This window comes from Podarcis gaigeae (genome assembly GCF_964106915.1).
Source record: "Podarcis gaigeae genome assembly, chromosome: 12".
In the NCBI taxonomy this organism is placed as follows: domain Eukaryota; kingdom Metazoa; phylum Chordata; class Lepidosauria; order Squamata; family Lacertidae; genus Podarcis; species Podarcis gaigeae.
Genome location: NC_139688.1, coordinates 5,025,723 through 5,048,644, shown reverse-complemented (window position 1 = coordinate 5,048,644; position 22,922 = coordinate 5,025,723). Strand labels below are relative to the sequence as shown.

The 22,922-nt window shown below is 48.8% G+C and overlaps 1 protein-coding gene across 1 annotated transcript in view; it reads left to right on the top strand.

Annotated features, from left to right (window-relative positions):
• Window positions 1–22,922, top strand: part of NBEAL2 (neurobeachin like 2) — a 216,620-nt gene that overhangs the window by 154,706 nt on the left and 38,992 nt on the right. The window contains exons 23-34 of the mRNA XM_083703871.1: window positions 331–433; window positions 1,254–1,407; window positions 3,245–3,403; window positions 5,897–6,053; window positions 7,522–7,607; window positions 10,142–10,891; window positions 14,329–14,507; window positions 15,421–15,580; window positions 16,929–17,066; window positions 18,034–18,339; window positions 19,185–19,334; window positions 21,922–22,079. Of these exons, the coding sequence (XP_083559997.1) occupies window positions 331–433; window positions 1,254–1,407; window positions 3,245–3,403; window positions 5,897–6,053; window positions 7,522–7,607; window positions 10,142–10,891; window positions 14,329–14,507; window positions 15,421–15,580; window positions 16,929–17,066; window positions 18,034–18,339; window positions 19,185–19,334; window positions 21,922–22,079 (2,500 nt within the window). The remainder of the gene's footprint in view (window positions 1–330; window positions 434–1,253; window positions 1,408–3,244; window positions 3,404–5,896; window positions 6,054–7,521; window positions 7,608–10,141; window positions 10,892–14,328; window positions 14,508–15,420; window positions 15,581–16,928; window positions 17,067–18,033; window positions 18,340–19,184; window positions 19,335–21,921; window positions 22,080–22,922) is intronic.

Here is a 22,922-nt window from a genome sequence, read left to right as displayed (position 1 = left end):
AGAAGGTCGGCGGTTCGAATCCCCGCAACAGAGTGAGCTCCCGTTGCTTTGTCCCAGCTCCTGCCAACCTAGCAGTTCGAAAGCACACCAGTGCAAGTAGATAAATAGGTACCACTCCAGCGGGAAGGTAAATGGCGTTTCTGTGCACTCTGGTTTCCATCACGGTGTCCCGTTGTGCCAGAAGCAGTTTAGTCCTGCTGGCCACATGACCTGGAAAGCTGTCTGTGGACAAACACCGGCTCCCTTGGCCTGAAAGCGAGATGAGCGCCACAACCCCAGAGTTGCCTTTGACTGGACTTAATTGTCACTTTCCACCTCCGTGCTTCATAGGTCACATCCAGTACCTGTCGAACGTCATCAAGGACCACAAGCAGAGAATCCGTAGGAAATATGGCGTGCAGTACATCCTAGACTCCATTAGGACATATTACGGGTGAGTTTGGATCTTCTTCTCATATTGTGAGGACAGAGGAAGGAAATACTGTTTGGGGAGCATCCTTGCTGCTGTCATTGTGTACATAAAGAATATGTATGCAGGAGTTAACTTCACTCACTTGGTGTGATTTAGTGTTGACCTGCTCTTGTCGCCCTCTTATATTGCAGAAAACTTGGTGGAATGCAATAAGATGTTGGAGAAAGTTGGCCATGTTGGGTAACTCAGTGGAAATAGCTTTGTTGTTGTTTAGTCGTGTCCGACTCTTCATGACCCCCTGGACCAGATCACGCCAGGCACTCCTGTCTTCCACTGCCTCCCGCAGTTTGGTCAAACTCATGCTGATAGCTTCCAGAACACTGTCCAACCATCTCGTCCTCTGTGGTCCCCTTCTCCTTGTGCCCTCCATCTTTCCCAACATCAGGGTCTTTTCCAGGGAGTCTTCTCTTCTCATGAGGTGGCCAAAGTATTGGAGCCTCAGCTTCAGGATCTGTCCTTCCAGTGAGCACTCAGGGCTGATTTCCTTCAGAATGGAGAGGTTTGATCTTCTTGTAGTCCATGGGACTCTCAAGAGTCTCCTCCAGCACCAGAATTCAAAAGCATCCATTCTTTGGCGATCAGCCTTCTTTATGGTCCAGCTCTCACTTCCATACATCCCTACACAACCTTCAAGTGTCTGCAGAGTCTCCCCTTGCTCTTCTCCAATATTTTTCTGCATTGATGCCTATTGTTTTGAATTTTCCTGGACCGTGTGGACCTCCTGTCTTGACCCAGCAAAGCAAGCCCCTCTAGGTGACCCTCCCTTGCTCCCCCCCCCCAGGACTTACAAGGAGAAGCCCATCGCAACTGATGACATCAAGACGGTGCAGACGTCCCTCTTCAGCCTGATCAAGGAGTTCTTCTGCAGGAACTTCTCCACCGAGGAGATGCAGAGCACCGTGAACTACCTTGCTGCTGTGAATGATGAGCACCAGGTATGGGAGGGGGGCAGGGAAAGCCAGCAAAACCTGTTAAGGAAAGGGAACCTCCCCAGGCTAGACTATTGGAATAGGATAGGGTTTCTCACGCTGCGATCTACAAACCACCAATGGTCCACAAGGTTCATCCAGGTGGTCTGTGGTGTGTATGTGAAACTTCGAAGAGGGGAGATGGCACGTACCTTTTGTTTTTAATCGGCTTTTGGTTGCTTCTTTTATTTCCTATATTGTATTTCATGATTCTCAATTGCATTTCGATTGCTTCTTTTATGTTCTATACAGTGGTGCCTCGCAAGACGAAATTAATCCGTTCCGTGAGGCTCTTCGTATAGCGGTTTTTTCGTCTTGCGAAGCAAGCCCATTGACAGCTTAGCGGATTAGCGGTTTAGCGGCTTTTAGCGGATCAGCTGATAAGCAGCTTAGCAGCTTAGGAAAAGGGGGAAAAGGGGGGGAACCCCCAGGAACTCGCAAGACATTTCGTCTTGCGAAGCAAGCCCATAGGGAAATTCGTTTTGCGAAGCGCCTCCAAAACGGAAAACTCTTTTGTCTAGCGGGTTTTCCGTCTTGCGAGGCGTTCGTCTTGCGGGGCACCACTGTATTGTTTTTCAATTTTGAGTCCTGTGGAACAGGAGCCTGGATAGCCCAGCTAGTTAGAGCATGGCGGTGATAACGCCACAGTTGCGGGTTTGATCCCTGTATGGGACAGCTGCATGGCAGGGGGTTAGACTAGATGATCCTCAGGGTCCCAACCCTACAATTCTACAATTTCAAATTGTGGTCCAATATATATGAAAATGAGGAAGCAATAACAATGCGATTTAAAACCGTGCAGCATCTAGCACAGCAGTTTACGACTGCTGCAGCAGGCAGGGGGGTAAATCATTTAAGTGGTCCGCCAAGACCCTCAGCAACTGGGGTGGGGGGGAAATTTGGGAACCCCTAGAATAGAAGATTTCAGGCCTCCAGATTTCCTGGATCCCTGTCCAGCTGTGCCTTCAATAGTGTGTACTAAAGGACAGAAGATTATAGGACGATGTGGCTGAAACTTCCTGCGATTACACAAATTTTAGTTCCCTTTGTCTCGTAACTGGGGGCCACATTTCTGGATCTGCCATGTCGGCCACTCTTTCTCTTCCATGTGTTGGGTGGGGGGCTTCCTTTGTTCTATCCATCCTTAAGACAAGATTTTAGAGTCTGCGGCCCTCTGGGTGATTCTGGGTTGCAATTCCCACAACCCTATACCATCTGGGAACGGCTGACTTGGTGAACTGCTGTATTAACACAATGGACATGGATGTATCACTGGTCTAAACCACCAAGCCTCTTGGGCTTGCCGATCGGAAGGTCGGCGGTTCAAAACCCCATGATGGGGTGAGCTCCCGTTGCTCTGTCCCAGCTCCTGCCAACCTAGCAGTTTGAAAGCACGCCAGTGCAAGTAGATAAATAGGTACCACTGCGGCGGGAAGGTAAACGGCATTTCCATGTGCTCTGGTTTCCATCGCGGTGTCCCGTTGCACCAGAAGCGGTTTAGTCTTGCTGGCCACATGACCCGGAAAGCTGTCTGCGGACAAACACTGACTCCCTTGGCCTGAAAGCGAGATGAGCGCCGCAACCCCATAGTCGCCTTTGATTGGACTTAACCGTCCAGGGGTCCTTTCACCTTTTTACCTTTTACCTACATTGATATATCTAGAGACTCAGACAACAGAGGGCAGCTCTAACACCCACATTGCTTTCCTCAAGTTCTTGTGATTTCGTGCAGCAACGCTGCCTTCTTGCCGACATCTTTCTGTATGTTGCAAGCCTCCTACCATTCTTCTGCTTTGTCCTGCAGGTCTGCGGAGTGCTGGAGGTGATCCACAGCCTTCTGAAAAGCTCTCCATCCCAGGAGCAAATTTACACGTTCCTCTTTGAACCGGGGAACGTGGAGATCTTTTTCTCGCTGCTCGTCCAGCGCAAGTTCTCGGACGAAGTGCGTGAGAGGATCTTCAAGGTGAGAGAGCTCATGGGGTTGGGGTTTCAGGACCAGATGGGCCCAACCCCGCGCACTGTCATGGGCAAAGATTCCAAGGCCTAGTTCGCAGCGGGAGGCTGTCTGGTGGGGTTTGTGCGTGAGGTGCACAAACCCTGAGGGCAAGGGGAGCAGCCATTTCTGTAGACCCGAATCTCTTCCCCGTGCAATTTCACTATGAAATAGCGACAGAGTTTCCCTATTGCCTTCGTTATATACCTCTAGGCACCAGGCGAAAACAGTCAGGTGGGCAGCTAATTATTATTATTATTATTATTATTATTATTATTATTATTATTATTATTTAATGCTTATTGGATGGATTTCCCCCCTAAATTGATTTTTGATTTTATTGTCATTCACGTTTTATACTGTATTTTATGCTGTTTTTTTGTAGCATCAATTAAGTGTTTTAAATTTGTTGTTAGCCGCCCTGAGCCCTGTTTTCTGAGCCGGGAAGGGTGGGGTATAAATAAATTATTATTATTATTATTATTATTATTATTATTATTATTATTATTAAAGCCAGGCCTTGGGCTGATTGGTAACCTGTACCCTTTTAAATATGTTTGTAAGGGGTATCTAATTGTGGGAAAGTTGAGGATAGTAGGAGAGGATATATTGATTAAATATTATTCTTCCTCACTGTGAGCCAGTATCCGAGCACATTCCCTTGCGCATTGCTAGAAGCAAGTTGATGGATTTGTTAGAATCGTATAAGTAGAGCGATCCAGTCTCCGGATTGTCCAGAATGGATTGTTCCTGGTAAATTCCCCTTAAAAAGCTCCCTCTTAAAAACCAGAATGTCATGACAGTCTTCTTTTAAAAGTAATGATATAGTTTACAGTAGAGCCAGTGTGGTGTAGTGGTTAAGAGCGGTAGACTCGTAATCTGGGGAACCGGGTTCGATTCCCTGCTCCTCCACATGCAGCTGCTGGGTGACCTTGGGCCAGTCACACTTCTCTGAAGTCTCTCAGCCCCACTCACCTCACAGAGTGTGTGTTGTGGGGAGGAAGGGAAAGGAGAATGTTAGCCGCTTTGAGACTCCTTCGGGTAGTGATAAAGCGGGATATAAAATCCAAACTCTTCTTCTTCTACTACTTACGACCGCCTCTATTTGGGCCCGATCCAAGTTGCAATCGCGGAAACCCGGAAGTAAATACAGTGGTACCTCGGGTTACAGACGCTTCAGGTTACAGACTCCACTAACCCAGAAATATTATCTCGGGTTAAGAACTTTGCTTCAGGATGAGAACAGAAATCACATGGCAGTGGCAGCAGGAGGCCCCATTAGCTAAAGTGGTACTTCAGGTTAAGAACAGTTTCAGGTTAAAAACGGACCTCCAGAACGAATTAAGTTCTTAACCCGAGGCACCACTGTAACAGGTTTGCCGCGATTCACGCACACGCAGAATCTGCTTCTGCTATGCGCATGCGCAGAAGCGTGCTGCTGCCGAATGCGCTTGCGCACAACGGCGCTTCTGCCAGCGACCCAGATCGACTTACGGACGGATGGACCTCCGAAACTGATTATGTCCGAAAGTAGAGGTTCCACTGTACTTGCATTCAGTTCACAGTAGTGTCCAAAAGGCAGGCTGTAGTTCAGTTGTAGAGAAAAAGTAGTCTGAGCTATGTAGTCTTGTAAGGATGAGCCACATGCTGCTGCTAAGAGCCCAGGGAAGAGTCAGAAAGGAAAAATGGGGAAAGGCAATAATAATAATATATTTTTATACCCCGCCCATCTGGCTGGGTTTCCCCAGCAACTCTGGGCAGCTTCCAACAAAACACTAAAATACAATAACCTATTAAACATTAAAAGCTTCCCTAAACAGGGCTGCCTTCAGATGTCTTCTGAATGTCAGGTAGTTGTTTATCTCTTTGACATCTGATGGGAGGGCGTTCCACAGGGCGGGCGCCACTACCGAGAAGGCCCTCTGCCTGGTTCCCTGTAGCCTCGCTTCTCGCAGGGAGGGAACCACCAGAAGGCCCTCCGAGCTGGACCTCAGTGTCCAGGCAGAACGATGGGGGTAGAAAAGAGGAAGGTGGCTGCGTGGCTAGCCCTTTTATTGGGTCAGCTAGGGTCCAGCCCATCTACCTGGCCGCACACAGGGCAAGGAGCAGTGGCATAGCGTGGGGGGTGCAGGGGGGGCCGGCCACACCGGGCGCAACATCGGGGGGGGGGGGCGCTGGCACTCGCACCTCTCTGCCCCTACTAAAGTCCACGGGTTAGGGGGCGCAAATTACTTGCCTTGCCCCGGGTGCTGACAACCCACGCTACGCCACTAGCAAGGAGGCTCCAGAGCAGGTAAGACAGGAAGTCCTCTCTGTCTGGAGCAACATTCCCCTGTGTGTCCACTCTAGGAAAACAGGAAATGTTGTATTTGACTGCTTCCATAATGATACATCCCACAGTTATGGTGTGGGTGGGTTCCCATTCTCACGGGATGCTAGCTTCCTCGTCCTTGTTCCACACAGATCCTGTACAAAATGCTGAAGTACGAGAAGATGAACGAACGGAGCAAGCAGCGTCTGAAGCTGAGGGACGTCGGCTTCCTGGGCTTCATCTCATACCTGAACGACATTCCGGTTTCCATGCTGATCCGGTACCTCTGGGAGCAAGTGATTGGGCCAGGTAAGGCCCAAGGAGGGTTGCGGGTGGCGCTGTGGGTTAAACCACAGAGCCTAGGACTTGCTAGTTCGAATCCCTGCAACGGGGTGAGCTCCCGTTGCTTGGTCCCAGCTCCTGCCAACCTAGCAGTTCGAAAGCACATCAAAGTGCAAGTAGATAAATAGGTACCACTCTGGCAGGAAGGTGAACGGCGTTTCCATGCACTGCTCTGGTTGGCCAGAAGCGGCTTAGTCATGCTAGCCACATGGCCCGAGCTGTACGCCGGCTCCCTTGGCCAATAAAGCGAGATGAGCGCCGCAACCCCAGAGTCGGCCACGACTGGACCTAATGGTCAGGGGTCCCCTTACCTTTAAGGCCCCAAGGAAGGCAGTTCAGAAACTTCACCTGGTGCAAAATTCGGCGGCCAGGTTGCTCACCATTTAAGGATGTTGCACCGATCCTGGTCTCTGACTGCACTGGCTGCCAATTAGTTTCCAACTGTGCTGGTTTTGATCTATAAAGCCTTAAAGAGCTCAGGACCTGACAGCTAAAGATATGCAATGAAGGCGCCAGGCAGGCCTCCCTGGGGAGAGCAGCCCACAAGCAGGGAGCCACCATAGAAAAGGCCCTGTTCTCATGTTGCCGCCCTTCGTACCTCTCGTGGAAGAAATACATCTTTTGAGAGCCACGGCCCTAAATAATCCCAGTGTCCATCCCCCCAAGGGGGCAATCCTACTTTGGGAACTGTTGAGACAGTATCAGACTAGGACCCGGGAGAGACCAGGGTTCGAATCCCCACTTGGCCACGAAGCTTTTCCCCCTCCAAAAATTAAGGGGTAATGTGTGTGTGTGTCCTATGGAGTGAATGCAGGCTCCTTGGCTTCAGCGAAAGCAACGCGAAGCCTCCGAATCACAGAGGGAGCGCTCCCTCTGCGCTCCGGAGGCTACGCGTTGCTTTCCCTGAAGCCTGGAGAGCCAGATGGGTCGTGGCTATTTGCCTTTGGGGCGCAGCAGGAACTCACGCTGCGCTCCAAAGGCTTCGGGGTTAGCTGCGCAAAGCCTCCGCAGGGCAGCGGGGTGCCTTCACCCCGCTGCCCTGCGGAGGCATCTCAGGCTGTCGCAGAAGCCAGAACAGCGAGATGGAGTGCTGCGCAGCACTCCCTCTAGCTATTCTGGCTTTTGGATGGCCCCGCGAAGCCTCCGCAGGGCACAGACTCCCCGTGCCCTGCGGAGGCTTTGCGCAAAGCTATCCCAGCTATCCCAGCGGCTATCCCAGAAGCCAGATCCCTCTTGCTGTTCTGGCATCTGGGATTCAGATTTTTTTTTCCCTTGTTTCCTCCCCCCCAAACTAGGTGCGTCCTATAGAACAAAAAATACGGTACCTCGCAGGATTGTTGTGAGGATAAAATGAGGGGGGAGGAACCGTTGAGCACCTTGCTGTTTCCTTTTGCTCCAACCAAGACTGTGTTCTGCCGCCTTGCTTTCTCCCCAGACACCCCGAACTACAAGGATTTGTTGGCCGTGATTTACCTCTCGCACCGGGCAGAACTGACAGTCAGGCTGGACATCTGCAGAGAGGTGAGGGGTGGAGCCAGGATCTTACCAGCTCCCGAGATGCTTCATCCGGGCAGGGCGAAACAGCCCAGTGCACACGAAAAAGCATGCAAAGGAGCCTTGCACAGAGTCAGGCCATTGGGCCTTTGGAGCCAGTGGAATCTGCTCTGACTGGCAGCCGCTGTGCAGGGTCTTAGGCAAAGAACTGCCAGTGGGAGATGCCAACTTATAGAGTTGGCAGAGACTCCAAGGGGACACCCAGCTCTCTCCCGCCATTTCCAGGTTTGAATTGAATTGTTTATCTATTTCCCGGCACCGCGCATTAGTGCATAAGTGTGCACCGGGGGGGACGACACCTGCGTTCAGAGGCATTGCTGCTTGCAACTAGGCAGAGCACAGCCATTGTGGTTAGTAGAAATCGATAGCCCTCTCTTCCGCGAATCCGTCTGATGCTCTTTAAATTAGGATTGCGAAAAGCGCAGCTGTAACGCTATCGCCAAACTCCTTCACGGACACATTCACGCCAGGCAGAAATCTCAATGCACAACCCCCTGCGCACACCAGGACTGGCTCTGGGACGTTTTGGGGGGCAACCTCTGTCGCGAGTTCTTCGCGGCGCTTTAGCAGAAATGCTCAGAATTCCAGGTTCTTCAGCGCAGTATATTTATTGTGAGCTATATACAGTGGTGCCTCGCAAGACGAAATTAATTTGTTCCGCAAGTTTTTTCGTCTTGCGAGTTTTTCGTCTTGCGAAGCACGGTTTCCCATAGGAATGCATTAAAAATCAATTAATGCGTTCCTATGGAAACCGCCTTCAGACCAGGTCCGGGACAGTCTGTCCCCCGACCTCTTCTGAAGGGTGAGGGGGGGGGACAAGGGCTTTTCTTCCCACCCCCAGCATTTTAAAAAACCCCGGGACAGCATTTTAAAATGCTGGCGGGCGGCAGCGATGGCTTCGCTGCTGCCCGCCAGCATTTAAAAATCGCCCCGGGACAGCGGAGGACTTCTCCGCTGTCCCGGGGCGATTTAACAGCCCCCGGGAAGGCAGGCAGGGGGGACAAAGACTTTTGCCCCCCGCCAGCCTTCAGAAGAGGTCCTGGACCTCTTCTGAAGGCTGGCGGGGGGCGAAAGTCTTTGCTCCCCTCCGCCTGCCTTCAAAAGCCGTCCGCTCTTAAAAGCCCCCGGGAAGGCAGGCAGGGGGGACAAAGACCTTTGTCCAGGACCTCTTCTGAAGGCTGGCGGGGGGGCAAAAGTCTTTGCTCCCCTCTGCCTGCCTTCAAAAGCTGTCCGGGACAGCGGAGAAACACGCTGCGTTTCTCCGCTCTCCCAGGAAGGCTGGCAGGGGGGAGCAAGGACTTTTGCCCCCCGCCCGCCTTCAGAAGAGGTCCTGGACCTCTTTTGAAGGCCGACGGGGGAGCAAAAGTCTTTGCTCCCCCCGCCTGCCTTCAAAAGCCGTCCAGGATAGCGGGAAGCGCTTCCCTGCTATCCCGGACTGCTTTTAAAATGCTGGCGGTGGGGAGCAAAGCCTTTCGGCCCCCGCCGGCCTTCCTGGACCTCTTCTGAAGGCCGGAGGGGGGGGAAGGCTTTGCTCCCCACCGCCAGCATTTAAAAGAGGTCCCCGGAGATTTCCCTATGGGCTTTCTTCTTGCGAAGCAAGCCCATAGGGAAATTCGTCTTGCGAAGTGCCTCAAAAAACGGAAAACCCTTTCGTCTTGTGGGTTTTTCGTCTTGCGAGGCATTCGTCTTGCGGGGCACCGCTGTATACAAATGAGGGACGTGGGTGGTGCTGTGGGTTAAACCACAGAGCCTAGGACTTGCCTATCAGAAGGTCAGCAGTTCGAATCCCTGCGACGGGGTGAGCTCCCGTTGCTTGGTCCCTGCTCCTGCCAACCTAGCAGTTCGAAAGCACGTCAAAGTGCAAGTAGATAAATAGGTACTGCTCCAGCGGGAAGGTAAACGGTGTTTCTATGCGCTGCTCTGGTTCACCAGAAGTGGCTTAGTCATGCTGGCCACATGACCCGGAAGCTGTACGCCGGCTCCCTCGGCCAGTAAAGCGAGATGAGTGCTACAACCCCAGAATCGCCCACGACTGGACCTAATGGTCAGGGGTCCCTTTACCTTTATATATACAAATATCTACAGGCTATAATAAATGAGCAGTTCATACAGTCAAAAGAGTACCTGGCTGCACCTTAAGGCCAATAGGTACTTCCGGGTCGCCACGGGACGCAACCTGAAAAGATTTAACCTGAAGTAAATGTAACAAGAGGTATGACTGTATTTTGGGCAGATAGCATTCATTTGAGGCCAAATCTGCTGTCCCTTGTGAATCCTACCACCCGAGGCGGTCATCTCATGGGTGGACTGGCCCTGCCTCTCCCTCCCTCCCTCTCTCTCTCTCTCTCTCTCACACACACACACACACACACACACACACACACACTCAGCAACACTTACTTACATCCACCAAGTTGTGCCATCTTTGGTCAAGCTCACCATTCGCAACAGCTGCCCCCTCGCTTGCCTGGGTACCAACGGCTCCCCTTTTTCTCTTCCAGCTCTTCCGCCTGATCTACAAGCCGCAAGACCCGGCCAAGCAGACGGTCAGGCAGCTAGCCAAACTGGCCGGCTGGCAGGACACCCTCACCAAGCTCTACGTCAAGGAGTCCTACGAGTCGCGCCAGCACAGCCTGTCGGGCTCGGCCAACGGCCGAGGCAGCCTGGACCTCCCGAAGGCCTTGGACCAGCCGGGCGCAGAGGCCGGGAAGGAGCCCTCCGGCTCCGCGCCCCCTTCGGCCTCCGACCTCCAGGATCTGGACGTCTTCCTCCCGCTGGGCTACGAGGCCTCGGACCCGGAGCTGTCGGAAGGCTTTTCGGACCACTCGGTCTCGCCCACCAGCAGCCAGAGGGGCAAGGCTTTCCCGACGTACGGCTTCAAGTCGTTCGACTCCTCCGACCTGGCCAGCCGCTCCTCCTCTTCCAACACCATCGACGCTCCCGGGGCCACGGAGGCCCCCCAAACGGGGGACACGCTCCCGGCCGACAGGGTCTACCACCCGCTGTCTCCCTTCTCCATGTCTCCATTCGACCTCGGCCTGGATTTGGGCAGCACCAGCTCGGCCGCCACAGCCGAGAGCGGAGACCAGACGCCCATCAGCCTGCCGGGGACCCCATCGCCGCTGGAGAACTTTAAGCCCTTCCCGGGGACACGGGTAAGGAAGAGTTCCAGCCTTTCTAACGTACTGGACGACACCAGCTACCAGGATACCTTGCCCAGTGACAGCATCTCCAACACCAGCAACCCTCAGGTGAGCCTCTTTCCTCTCCATCTTCCTGTGTGAGGTGTTGAGACAGGTGTGCAAACTCCGAAATCTCCACTTGGTTGGCTATTTGCAGTTTAGTTGCGCTGCAGAAAGCTTGCTGGGGAGACCACGCATTACAAGAAACTCAAAAATACCGTATTTTTCGCTCTATAAGACACACCAGACCACAAGACGCACCTAGTTTTTGGAGGAGGAAAACAAGAAAAAAAATATTCTGAATCTCAGAAGCCAGAACAGCAAGAGGGATCGCTGTGCAATGAAAGCAGCGATCCCTCTTGCTGTTCTGGCTTCTGGGATAGCTGCGCAGCCTGCATTCGCTCCCTAAGACGCACACACATTTCCCCTTACTTTTTAGGAGGGGAAAAGTGAGTCTTATAGAGCAAAAAAATACGGTAACTTTAACAAGGTTTTAATAACAAAAACTCCTTTTACACTAAACATATCAACAGGCTTGACCCATCCAGCAGGGTACTGAGAGAGCTAGGTGCTACTCTTTATATACTATACCCAATTGCTGACACAGCTTAATTAACACAACTTAGCAGCCCCTGCTATACTGTTTCACAGCTGTAAAACCGGGTCTCATTATTTGCTCTGGCCCTTAAAGACATACACATCTTGTGGAACAATAATGAACCTTCACATTTAAAGAGACCATCCAACATACCTAAGCATGCTCTCTTTCTAGGACATTGTTATGTGCTGGGCTGAGAGAGTGGGTTCTTCTTTTTAGGGGAGGGGAGAGGGGGAAATGGGGGAATGAGGATGATGTATTTTTGATAAATTGTTACGTTGAAGTTCCTAATAAAAAATATATTATTGTTTTTTAAAAAGCGAAATCTCTGTCACACAAATACCTGCAAGGAATTAGCAGTTTTGGAATTAACCCACCCTTCCTTCAAATTTGCTTCACGCGCCCAGAGTGGAATATAGTGGTATTCTTTCTAGGCAGTCTTAAGCGGCCTCGGTCCAGTAGACCTGAAGGAGCGTCTCCACCCCCATCGTTCACCCCGGACACTGAGGTCCAGCGCCGAGGGCCTTCTGGCGGTTCCCTCATTGCGAGAAGCAAAGCTACAGGGAACCAGGCAGAGGGCCTTCTTGGTAGTGCCACCCGCCCTGTGGAACACCCTCCCATCAGATGTCAAAGAGATAAACAACTACCTGACATTTAGAAGACATCTTAAGGCAGCCCTGTTTAGGGAAGTTTTTAATGTGTGGTATTTTAGTGTATTTTTGGGAAACCCAGCCAGATGAGCGGGGTACAAATAAATTATTATTATTATTATTATTATTATTATTATTATTATTATTAAGCTACTTCAATGTTTATGTTGTATTGGCTTTATTGTAATTCTTCAGTAGCTAATGAAGCACAGAAGGAAGGAAAATCTGTTTCTACAAATACTCAAGCATGAAAATTCTGTTGTTTAACTCTCTGCCTGTACCGCTTTTTAAACTGATGAATGGCATACAGGCTGAAAGCTATTTTAATATGTAGAAAATGCTCTTTTCAAAACTTGTGTATTAATCAGGGTGGTGCAACTCTTTTTCTTAGTAATAATAATAATAATAATAATAATAATAATAATAATAATTTATTATTTATACCCCGCCCATCTGGCTGAGTTTCCCCAGCCCCTCTGGGCGGCTTCCAACAGAATATTTAAGTACAATAGTCTATGAAACATTAAAAGCTTCCCTAAACATACTTACACATATCGTATGTGTCTTGGATGTCTGATCCTAACTACAATTCTCTAAAACTAAGCTAGCATTAGAAAAATCAGAAAGTATAATTCTGTTTCTGGGAGTCTCTGAATCCCAGGAATCGAAATTTGGGTAGGACCACCGTCAGACAAATGTTAGTGTCGCTTTAGAAGTCAAAATACCAAACGATCTGTTTCTAGCATAATAAAAAACACACGGCTTATTTGTAATACAAAGTGAGTCAAATGAGATTCATCCTTCTCTTGCAAGAATATATTATTTCTCTGGCGCTAGAAATGCTTTACTTTGAATCTTTGCGTTCTTTTCATTGCGCAAAGGTGAGCAGCAAAGACTCATCAGTAGTGTGACAAAATAACTCCTCCCCCCAATAAAAAAATAAAAATAAACCGAGAAGTCTCAAACACGGCAGCTTTTCCTCCCCCGGGGAGTCTCTCCACCTCCTTGATCCCATTGGCTTCTCTTTTCTGAACCTTTCCCAAGCCTGCACGATTCCTTTTGGGGTGAGATCACTGTAGGAGTGCAAATATCCAGAGATGTGATCAGTGATCAGGTGGGATAGCTATGAGGAATTATAACAGATATAGAGTATGGCGGAAATGACTGGCAGAATCCGAGACCAGGGAGAAGAGTCGGTGGAAGAAGATTGGAAGAAATTTAAAGTTTATTTACAGAAACATTGTAAAATTAAGGAATGTTAGAAGGATGTTGGAATGAAGTTATGTGGTTTTAGCAGAAATGTTATAAAGGATTAAGTAAAAATAGATTGTTAATTGGTGAAAGGAGAGAGTGTAAAGTTACATTATATTAAGATAAATTATAGGACAAAAACAAAGATGGGAAGGATTTGCTGAAATAGCTAATTGAACTAGAATACAAAAAAGGGAGGTGTGAGGAGGTCAAGGAAACAAGCAAATGAAAGATAAGCTATGGGAAGGTTCGATTTGTTTTTTAATTGTTTTTATTTTTCTGTTTTTTTTCCTCTTTTTGTAATCTTTCAAAACTTTAATAAATATTACTTTAAAAAATATATATAACAGATATAGAGTAAGCCATCTGTGTCAGCAATGAAAGCATTGCGTTGACTTGGTTTAAACTATTTTGATATGATTCTTGATCAATCTACACCTCTGCATCTCTGGCATTTCTTCTACTGCCCATTTCTCTTGTCACGTACACAGCCCAGTTGCTTTGCCAGGCAGGCATCCTGTGCCAAAAAGATAGTGGGCAAGCTTCTTTGAAGTAGCTTTCTATACATTAATCTTAAAATGTTAATCTTGGAGCCAGGAAACAGATCTCACATGAAGGTGATAGTGATCCTGTCTTTCTGGCCATCCTTCTTATCGTGTATATTTCTCACCTCCAGGGTTGCCAGATGCTCTTCTTTGTAGTTCTGTTCTTTGTTTACCCCAGAAATATTTGTACTTAATTAGTTTTAGTAGTTTAATTTGTCCCCACGTGGGTTTGTGGAAATGCTCAGATGAAATCTGATTGGTTCTAACGAACACTCTGTAAAATGAATAAAACGGCCTGGGCCAAGGGCTGCACATCGGAAGAGGCACAGAGAGACACGATTGTACGCACCCTTCTCAGAGTCTTGCTGGTTCAAGCCTCTGTGTGTATTCTTATTAATCAGAGTTCAATCCTTCCTTTACTTTGCGAACGCAACAATCACCTGTTGCTTCCTTCCTCCGCAGCAGACGCCCGAGGAAGAACTGTGCAACCTGCTCACCAACATCGTCTTCTCGGTCACCTGGCGAGGGGTGGAGGGCTGGGACGACGCGGCCTGGAAAGAGCGCGGGCAGGTCTTCTCGGTCCTCACCAAGCTGGGCTCGGCTTGCGAGTTGGTGCGCCAGCCGGACGAGATCAAGCGCAGGTAAGGCCTGGCATTTGAGGTGGGCAGAGTGTCACCAGTGGAGCCGAGGCAGGGTTAACTGCCCTGCACTGAATCCAGAAATTCTACCTTTTCTGGGTGCCTTTGGAAGAAAGCATGTGTTCTGTTTTCTAAAAGTCAGATGGTGTTTATTTCCTTTACATCAGACGGAAGGGCGTTCCACACAGCGGGTGCCACCACCGAGAAGGCCCTCTGCCTGGTTCTCTGCAACCTCGCTTCTCGCAGGGAGGGAACCGGCAGAAGGCCCTCGGAGCTGGACCCCAGTGTCCGGGCAGAACAATGGGGGTGGAGACGCTCCTTCAGGTATTCTGGGCCAAGGTAGTTTACGGATTTAAAGGTCAGCACCAAAACTTTGAATAGCGCTTGGAAACTTAATGGGAGCCGATGTAGGTCTTTCAGGACCGGTGTTATGTGGTCTTGGCGGCCGCTCCCAGTCACCAGTCTAGCTGCCGCATTCTGGATTAGTTGTAGTTTCCGGATCACCTTCAAAGGTAGCCCCACATCATATTATTATTATTATTATTGATTTATTTTCATTTATACCTCACCCTTCTGGCTGTGTTTCCCCAGCCACTCTGGGCAGCTTCCAGCAATATAATAAAATACAGTAATTCATCAAATATTAAAAGCTTCCCTAAACAGGGCTGCCTTCAGATGTCTTCTATAAGTCAGGTAGTTGTTTATTTCCATGACATCTGATGGGAGGGCGTTTCACAGGGCAGGCTCCACCACCGAGAAGGCCCTCTGCCTGATTCCCTGTAACTTGGCTTCTCGCAGAGAGGGAACCTCCAGAAGGCCCTCGGAGTTGGACCACAGTGTCCGGGCAGAACGATGGGGGTGGAAACCGTTTAGGGCTTTCAAGATCAGCACTGCCTCACCTCTCTTTCTCTCCCAGCCTCCTGGAGATGATGATGGAGTCGGCGCTGACGGACATCAAGGAGGCCACCCCCGCCATGCTGCCCAGCCTCACGCAGAACGCTCTCAAGCTGCTTCGCCTCCTCCAGGACTTCCTGTTCTCCGAGGGCCACAGCAACCAGGCCTTGTGGAGCGAGAAGGTTGGTGGAAGCTTTCTAGCTGGATGTAGGGGCCTAAATTATCAGGTTTCCTCCTTCTCTGCAATGGCAACACGGATCTGTGGCTGCTCCAAGTCTCTCCTTGCTTGGGGAAAGCCCTGGAGAGGCAGGGGGGACCTTCAGTCTCTGCAACGGCTTCATAGGGGCAGGACCGACCGGAGATGGTTTGCTGTGCTTGTTAGGCCTGGTAGATCGTGCTTTTGCTAATGAAGTGTTAACTCTGGCTTGCTCAGTGTGATTTCCTGCTGGCTCACGCCTGACCCTAGGTGGCTTTCTGAATCCTCCGCCTCCAGGGAGCGTAAGAGGTCGGTGTGGCGATCTTCCTCTTCATGCCTCTCCTGGTTCTGGAAGGCCAAGGAGGAGGGGAGTTTGTCGCAGCAGGACAGAGATGCGCTTGCTTCTTCACCAGCCAGACTCCTCTTCTGCCTCAGTTTTGCACTGCTCTCTGCCACAGACTCATCCTGCTCACTAAACCCTTCTCCCTCTTCATCTTCCTACATTCTCCTCTCCCCACTCCTCTCCTCCTTCTGCCTCCGACCCCTCGTCGTCGTCGCACCGCCACTGCCCGGGCTCTGAGCCTTCTGTGGCGATCACACAGGGTCCCCGGACATTTCACCATCTATTGATCCCTGTGCCACCACTTTATTTCTCGCCGCTGCCACCCAGACGCTACCTGGGACAATACTGAGTCCAGTCAGGGTTAAATTGGAACATATTTATTTATTGCAGTTTAACAAGCGTGTGGTTTCCTAAACGGTATCGGTCAATTACAGTCATGGGGTGCCTATCCAGACCTATAACTTCCGTTACCTGCTCTCTCTCACTAAACCACCTCTCAGATATTTACTCGTCTTCCTAGCTCCTTACTGTTCCCGACTCAACTTATTTCGCTTGCACGTTAAAGTGCAAGTAGATAAATAGGTACCGCTCCGGCGGGAAGGTAAACGGCGTTTCCATGTGCTGCTCTGGTTTGCCAGAAGCGGCTTAGTCCTGCTGGCCACATGACCTGGAAGCTGTACGCCGGCTCCCTCGACCAGTAAAGCGAGATGAGCACCGCAACCCCAGAGTCGGCCACGACTGGACCTAACGGTCAGGGGTCCCTTTACCTTTACTTAACTCAACCTCCCCACAGACTCTATCCCAATTCACTCCCACTCCAACCAACCACCCAACTCCCAACGAACTCCTCCCAGAGCTGGTTTTATAGTCCCTCTGACTCCACCCCCTGGGTCCTGATTGGGTAACCTGTTTAACTATTTCACCTCCAGCACTCTCATAGGTCGGCCGTCCTTGCATCTTCACATTCTGCTTCTCTCTTCCTTGGCTGCAGGTTTATGAGGGGGTCAACAGCCTGCTGGACAAACTGGGGGTCTGGCACCACTTGGCCAACGGCACCTCCGACTTGAAGGAGATGGCCCAGATCGGCTTGCGGGTGCTCATCGGATATATCTCACTGGAGGACCTACAAGTAAGTTGTCCAGCTAACTTGGGCGGGGGGCATCCTCCTCCGTCCAGTTCCTGGTGATTCCATGTGCAAAAGATCTCCCCCAGGTTTGCCATGTTTTTTTCTTTAAAGGAGCAGGGACCAAGCAACAGCCGCTCACCCCGTCGTGGGGGTTCGAACCGCCATCCTTCTGATTGGCAAGCCCTAGGCTCTGTGGTTTATTTTTTATTTTTTTAATAATATTTTATTAAGTTTTAACAATAAAGAAATTCCAGAACAACAAATAGGAAAAAAAAACATAAGAAAAATACAGAAACGCAAAAATACAAAGTTACAAAATACAAAAATACAAACATTTAACATAAAAGAGAAAAAGCACAAAAAACACACAAAAATCCCTCTTTTTTAATTTCTCATCTTTGATTAACTTATTTTCCTGACTTCCTCACGCCTCCCTTTTTTGTATCCCTTTTAAAAATTGGTTCAGCAAATTCATATCCTATTAATTTATCCTTAATTATTTTCCCTCACATATTATAACTTCAATTTTTCATCTACTAACAAAACAATCTTACATTTTACCTTGTTGCTAGAACCCCTTCATTTCATTTCAATGTCATCAACATTCAGAAATTTTACAATATTTCTGTAAATAAATTTTAAATTTCCTCCAATCTTCTTCCACCAACTCTTCTCCCTGGTCTCCTAGGCTCTGTGGTTTAACCGGTTTAACCCATCCCTAATCTATGAACATAAAGATAGTTAAAAACAGCACAGCACAGCCATTTTTAAATAGTTTTTTTTTGGGGGGGGGGAGGTATTGGGTTGTTGTATTTTATTTTGATGATGTATTTTGTGGTTTAATATTTTGATTTTATTCTGTGAACTGCCCTGAGACCTGCGGGTATAGGGCGGTATATAAATTCAATGAATGAATGGCCGGTTCTTCTGTTCCTTCCCGCCTTGAACCACCCCTCTCCTCCCTCCCCAGTTGCAATCCATGGCCTACGTGAAGCTCCACAGCCTCCTGCAAACGGCCGCGGCCCCCAAGAAGGAGGAAGCCTGCTACGTCCTGGGCAAGCTGGAGACCCCCCTGCGCCACTCGCTGCACACCAAGTCAGAGACCTTCTCCTGGCTGGTGCCCATCATCCGCACTTTGATGGACAAATGCTACGACACGCTGCAGCTGCAGCACTTCCTCCCCTCATTGCCCCCCACCAACGGCAGCCCCACTTTCTACGAGGACTTCCAGGAGTTTTGCACCACCCCGGAGTGGATCGCCTTCATCGAGAAGCACGTAAGTGATTGACTTCCATCGCTGACGCCGCACTTACTGTATACGTTTTAAGCAAGAGTGTATCTGTTATTCCGTATTTTCATATTGAGATACAGTGGTACCTCGGGTTAAGTACTTAATTCGTTCCAGAGGTCCGTTCTTAACCTGAAACTGTTCTTAACCTGAAGCACCACTTTAGCTAATGGGGCCTCCCGCTGCTGCCAGAGCACAATTTCTGTTCTCATCCTGAAGCAAAGTTCTTAACCCCAGGTACTATTTCTGGGTTAGCGGAGTCTGTAACCTGAAGCGTATGTAACCTGAGGTACCACTGTACTCCGTTTGACTGTATGAACTACTCGTGTATTACAGCCTGTAGATATTTGTATATATAAAGTAAAGTTAAAGGGACCCCTGAACATTAGGTCCAGCCGTAACCGACTCTGGGGTTGCGGCGCTCATCTCGCTTTATTGGCCGAGGGAGCTGGCGTACAGCTTCCGGGTCATGTGACCAGCATGACTAAGCCGCTTCTGGCGAACCAGAGCAGTGCACGGAAACGCCATTCACCTTCCCGCCGGAGCGGTACCTACTTGCATTTTGACGTGCTTTTGAACTGCTAGGTTGGCAGGAGCAGGGACCGAGCAACGGGAGCTCACCCCATCGCGGGGATTTGAACCGCCGACCTTCTGATCGGCAAGCCCTAGTCTCTGTGGTTTAACCCACAGCGCCACCCTGCTGCTCTTGAGTAGGACTAGGCTGAATAGAACTCCGGATGTGGCTGTTTGACCCGCTGCCTCTGTGCCATTGAAGTTTTTTTTAATAAAAAAGGGTTCTTGATGGATCTTCCCTGATGGGGTCTCCTCCACAGGTGCAGCCCACCATGGCCCAGTTTGAAGTGGACACATTCGCCAAGAGTCACGACCACATGTCGAACTTCTGGAACTCCTGCTACGATGCCTTGATGAGCAGCTCCCAGACGAGGGAGAAGGAGAAAGCAGAGAGCAGGAGGAGGTTCCAGGTTGGCAGCGATGGGCAGGCACCCTGCGCTACAACTCCCACAGCTGGGCTGAAATTAAAATTGAAATACTTTATTGTCACTTGTACAACTTGTATACAGTGAGATTACTTGAGCACCCCCCACTCAGCTCTCTTAGTTTACCTTAGTGAGGACATCACTTGGAGAATCAGCCTCAGGTGGTCAGAAAGGCCCAACAGAGACTCCATTTCCTCAGGGTCTTGCGAAAGAATAATGTTAAACAACAACTGATGGACTCCTTTTACCGGTCCACAATAGAAAGTGTCCTTTCATATTGTATCACAGTGTGGTATTCTGGCCTGACAGCCACGGACAGAAAATGGTGGTGAATACAGCCCATGATATCATGGGCTGTCCCTTGAGTCCGCTAGATGACATCGCAAGGGATCGTTGCCTTAGGAGAGCGAGAAAAATTCTCAGGGATGACTCACAGCCCGGCCAGCACCTCTTTAATCTTCTACCCTCGGACAGGAGATATAGACGTATAATCAGCCATACCAACAGGCTAAAAAACAGCTTCTATTCGTGGGCTGTTGAACAGAAAATATATATTTTTTTTCAATAATAAATTTTTATTCACATTTTAAAAGTTACAAAAAATACAAAACACAAAAAACACTCAGACAAGAAAAGAAAAAACAGTACATATAGGCAAAAAACAAAAAGAAAAAGAAAAAAGATAAAAAACAAATCCAACCTTTAACTCACTTTCTTACATTCACTTATTTCCTTGACTTCCTCACGCCTCCCATTTTTGTATTCTAATTCGTTTAGATATTCCAGCAAATCCTTCCAACTTTGTTTTTATCCTAATAATTTGTCTTAACATATTCTAATTTTACCTTCTCTCTTTCAACAATTCATCTTTACTTAATCCTTTATATCTTTTCTGCTAAAACCACATAATTTTCTTTTCCCAACATCTTTCTAACAGTCTGTTGAACAGAAAATAACATAGCGAAACTGACTTGCGAGGTGGTGTGTTGTTCGATAAGAGATTGTGGGTTTTTTGGGGGGGAGGCTCGTTTAATTTCATTGTACACAGGTTGTACAATGACAATAATAATATTAATAAATCTTTAAAAGGTGGCAGAAAGTGGATGGCTCGAGAATAAACAGTCAAGATGGCGCAGTTTTTCCTATATAGGGTGTGTGTTAATGGATGCACTCTCACAGGCTCATGGGGACGCTGTCCTGTAATGTGTTGCAGTATGATCACATCTTATGTGGGGGTTCGGTGGATTATGCGGATCCTCAAAATCGCATCGAACTGCCCCGAACGAGCATCTCCTTACCCTTTCAGAACTGGCAGAATGAGCGGGCCTTTTCTGATAAGCAAGGCAAAGTCGACTTGGTGCGCCAGCTCGGGGATGCTCTCACGAGATCTCGTTGTGCCGTCCGAATTCCTGCAAGATCTCCTGGGAACATCCCTAGGCTCCCAGGAGCTAGCTGGCATGCCGAACGGGCCTTTCCCAGTGAGGCAGGCAGCAAGCATTAAAGCTCATTTTGCTCCAGGGAAAACCTTGTGTGCACTTAATTATAATGATTTCAGCTTCGTAAGAGGCTGAAATTGCACCAGTTAAACGTGCAAATTGCAGAATGCAGAAAAAAGTATACTTTTTTGTATACCATATACTTTCATCTGGCGAATACAGCTTTGTTAATATACAATTTTTCAACTGCCTTTTTATCAGCTCAGCTTCGTAAGAGGCTGAAATTGCGCCAGCTAAACTCGCAAATTGCAGAATGCACAAAAAAAGTATAATTTCCTGACAGAACATACACGAAACGTTTGAGTATGATAAAGCTATCTAATATTAGAAGCCTGGCGGTTTGTGAATCTGGTTCGAGGCTCCTTAACCGAACTCCCAGAAAGGGAATTTTCTCCCTCCTCGAATTATTATTATTATTACTCCTGGCATGTGATTGAACCCCACTCAAAAACTAGTGGTTGGCCCATCAAAGATAACAGATTTGGACAACATCCCAGAATTGGAACGGAATCAGACGAAGCTGAGCTGATAAAAAGGCAGTTGGAAAAAATGTATATTAACAAAATTCAGCGGATGAAAGTATATGGTGTTTGACATGAATGAGAATCCCGGACCCAGGGACAAAAAATTAATATTGAGATGTTAATATCGAGAAGCAGGACTAAGATGTGGAGATATGCTCCAGAGATCCAGACCGTGGGGAGCCCCAAGAAATTAATAAATACAATTTGGACTATAATTTGATCTTTTTTATTTTAGTTTTTTAGTTTTCTAATTGGAGTATTGTGGTCGGATATTTAATTGGATGTTTTTTATTGGAAAATCAAGAAAAACGATTTTTTAAAAAACAAACAAACTAGCGGTTGCCCCTAGGTGAGCTTGAAAATATCCCGGCATCAGTTGATAGTCTCTCTCTCCCTTTCTGCTTCCATGGATGAACCGTGCCTTTCTCTTGCTCCACCTGCAGCAGGGACCCCCTTTCAGCCGAGGGGACCCCTGCTCCATTCCCCTTCCCTTCATCACCCTCTTGCCCTTTTCTCCCCCTCTCCCTCCCCTTGGTTTCCCCCTTTTGCCAGGAGTTGATCTTGGAGCCGGTGATGAAGAAGGCCAAGCATGAGAACATCCGCCACACCAATATGCTGAAGCAACTCAACAACCACCAGAACACCGTCCTGAAGCAATGGAAGGCCTTGAGAAGACTGCTCAACTCCCAGCGCTCTGCCTGGGCCGATCGGTAGGGCTCTTCTCATTCCTCCGCTGGTCTCCAGCCGCCTTGGCCGGCGGCCGGACGGGGCAGGTGACCTTAGAAAAGCTGTGCTTCTGCGTAAGCTATTGAGGTTGAATCCTGACAAGACAGAAGTACTGTTTTGGGGGGACAGGGGGCGGGCAGGTGTGGAGTGAGGAGATTTCACCCCTCCCATATCCCAGAATCTCCTGACGAGTCTGCTGATTCTCCAGAGAGGAGGAGCAGTGTTCTGCTATCTACTTATTAAGTTCCAGCACCGAGTGAGTCAGTCAGTCAGTCAGTCAGTCAGTCAGTCAGTGTGTCGGGGAGAGAGAGAGAGACTGAGTGTTAGAGATCGTGTCTAGAGATAAGGTTGCTGCTAAGAGCAGCTGCAGACACTCTGTGCAGCATTCATTTATGCTTAGACCTTTTAGCTCTGTATATAGTTTTGTATTATAGTTGTAGTTATAGAATAAAAGAAGATATTCTACAGAGCTGCTCTCCGAGTGGTTTATACTCTGCAAGACTCTGCAAAACTCTGCTGCGCAACGACTGTATTATTGTGGAATTGAATCCGGTGCTCACAACTCTAAGCTGTGAGTCCACAGCACTGTGACCTGTTCCTGTGAGAAAGGTGGTCTCTGGCAGTGCTACCCAGCTCGCCTAGCTCAGTCGGGGTTGAAGTGCATGAGTCCAGTTTGTGCACTGACTCAAGGGCAATGCTGACATGGAGGACTCCCTGGTCTTGCATGGGGTAACTGTGCCCCTGAAGGACCAGGTGCGCAGCCTGGGAGTCATTCTAGACTCACAGCTGTCCATTGAGGCGCAGGTCCATTCTGTGTCCAGGGCAGC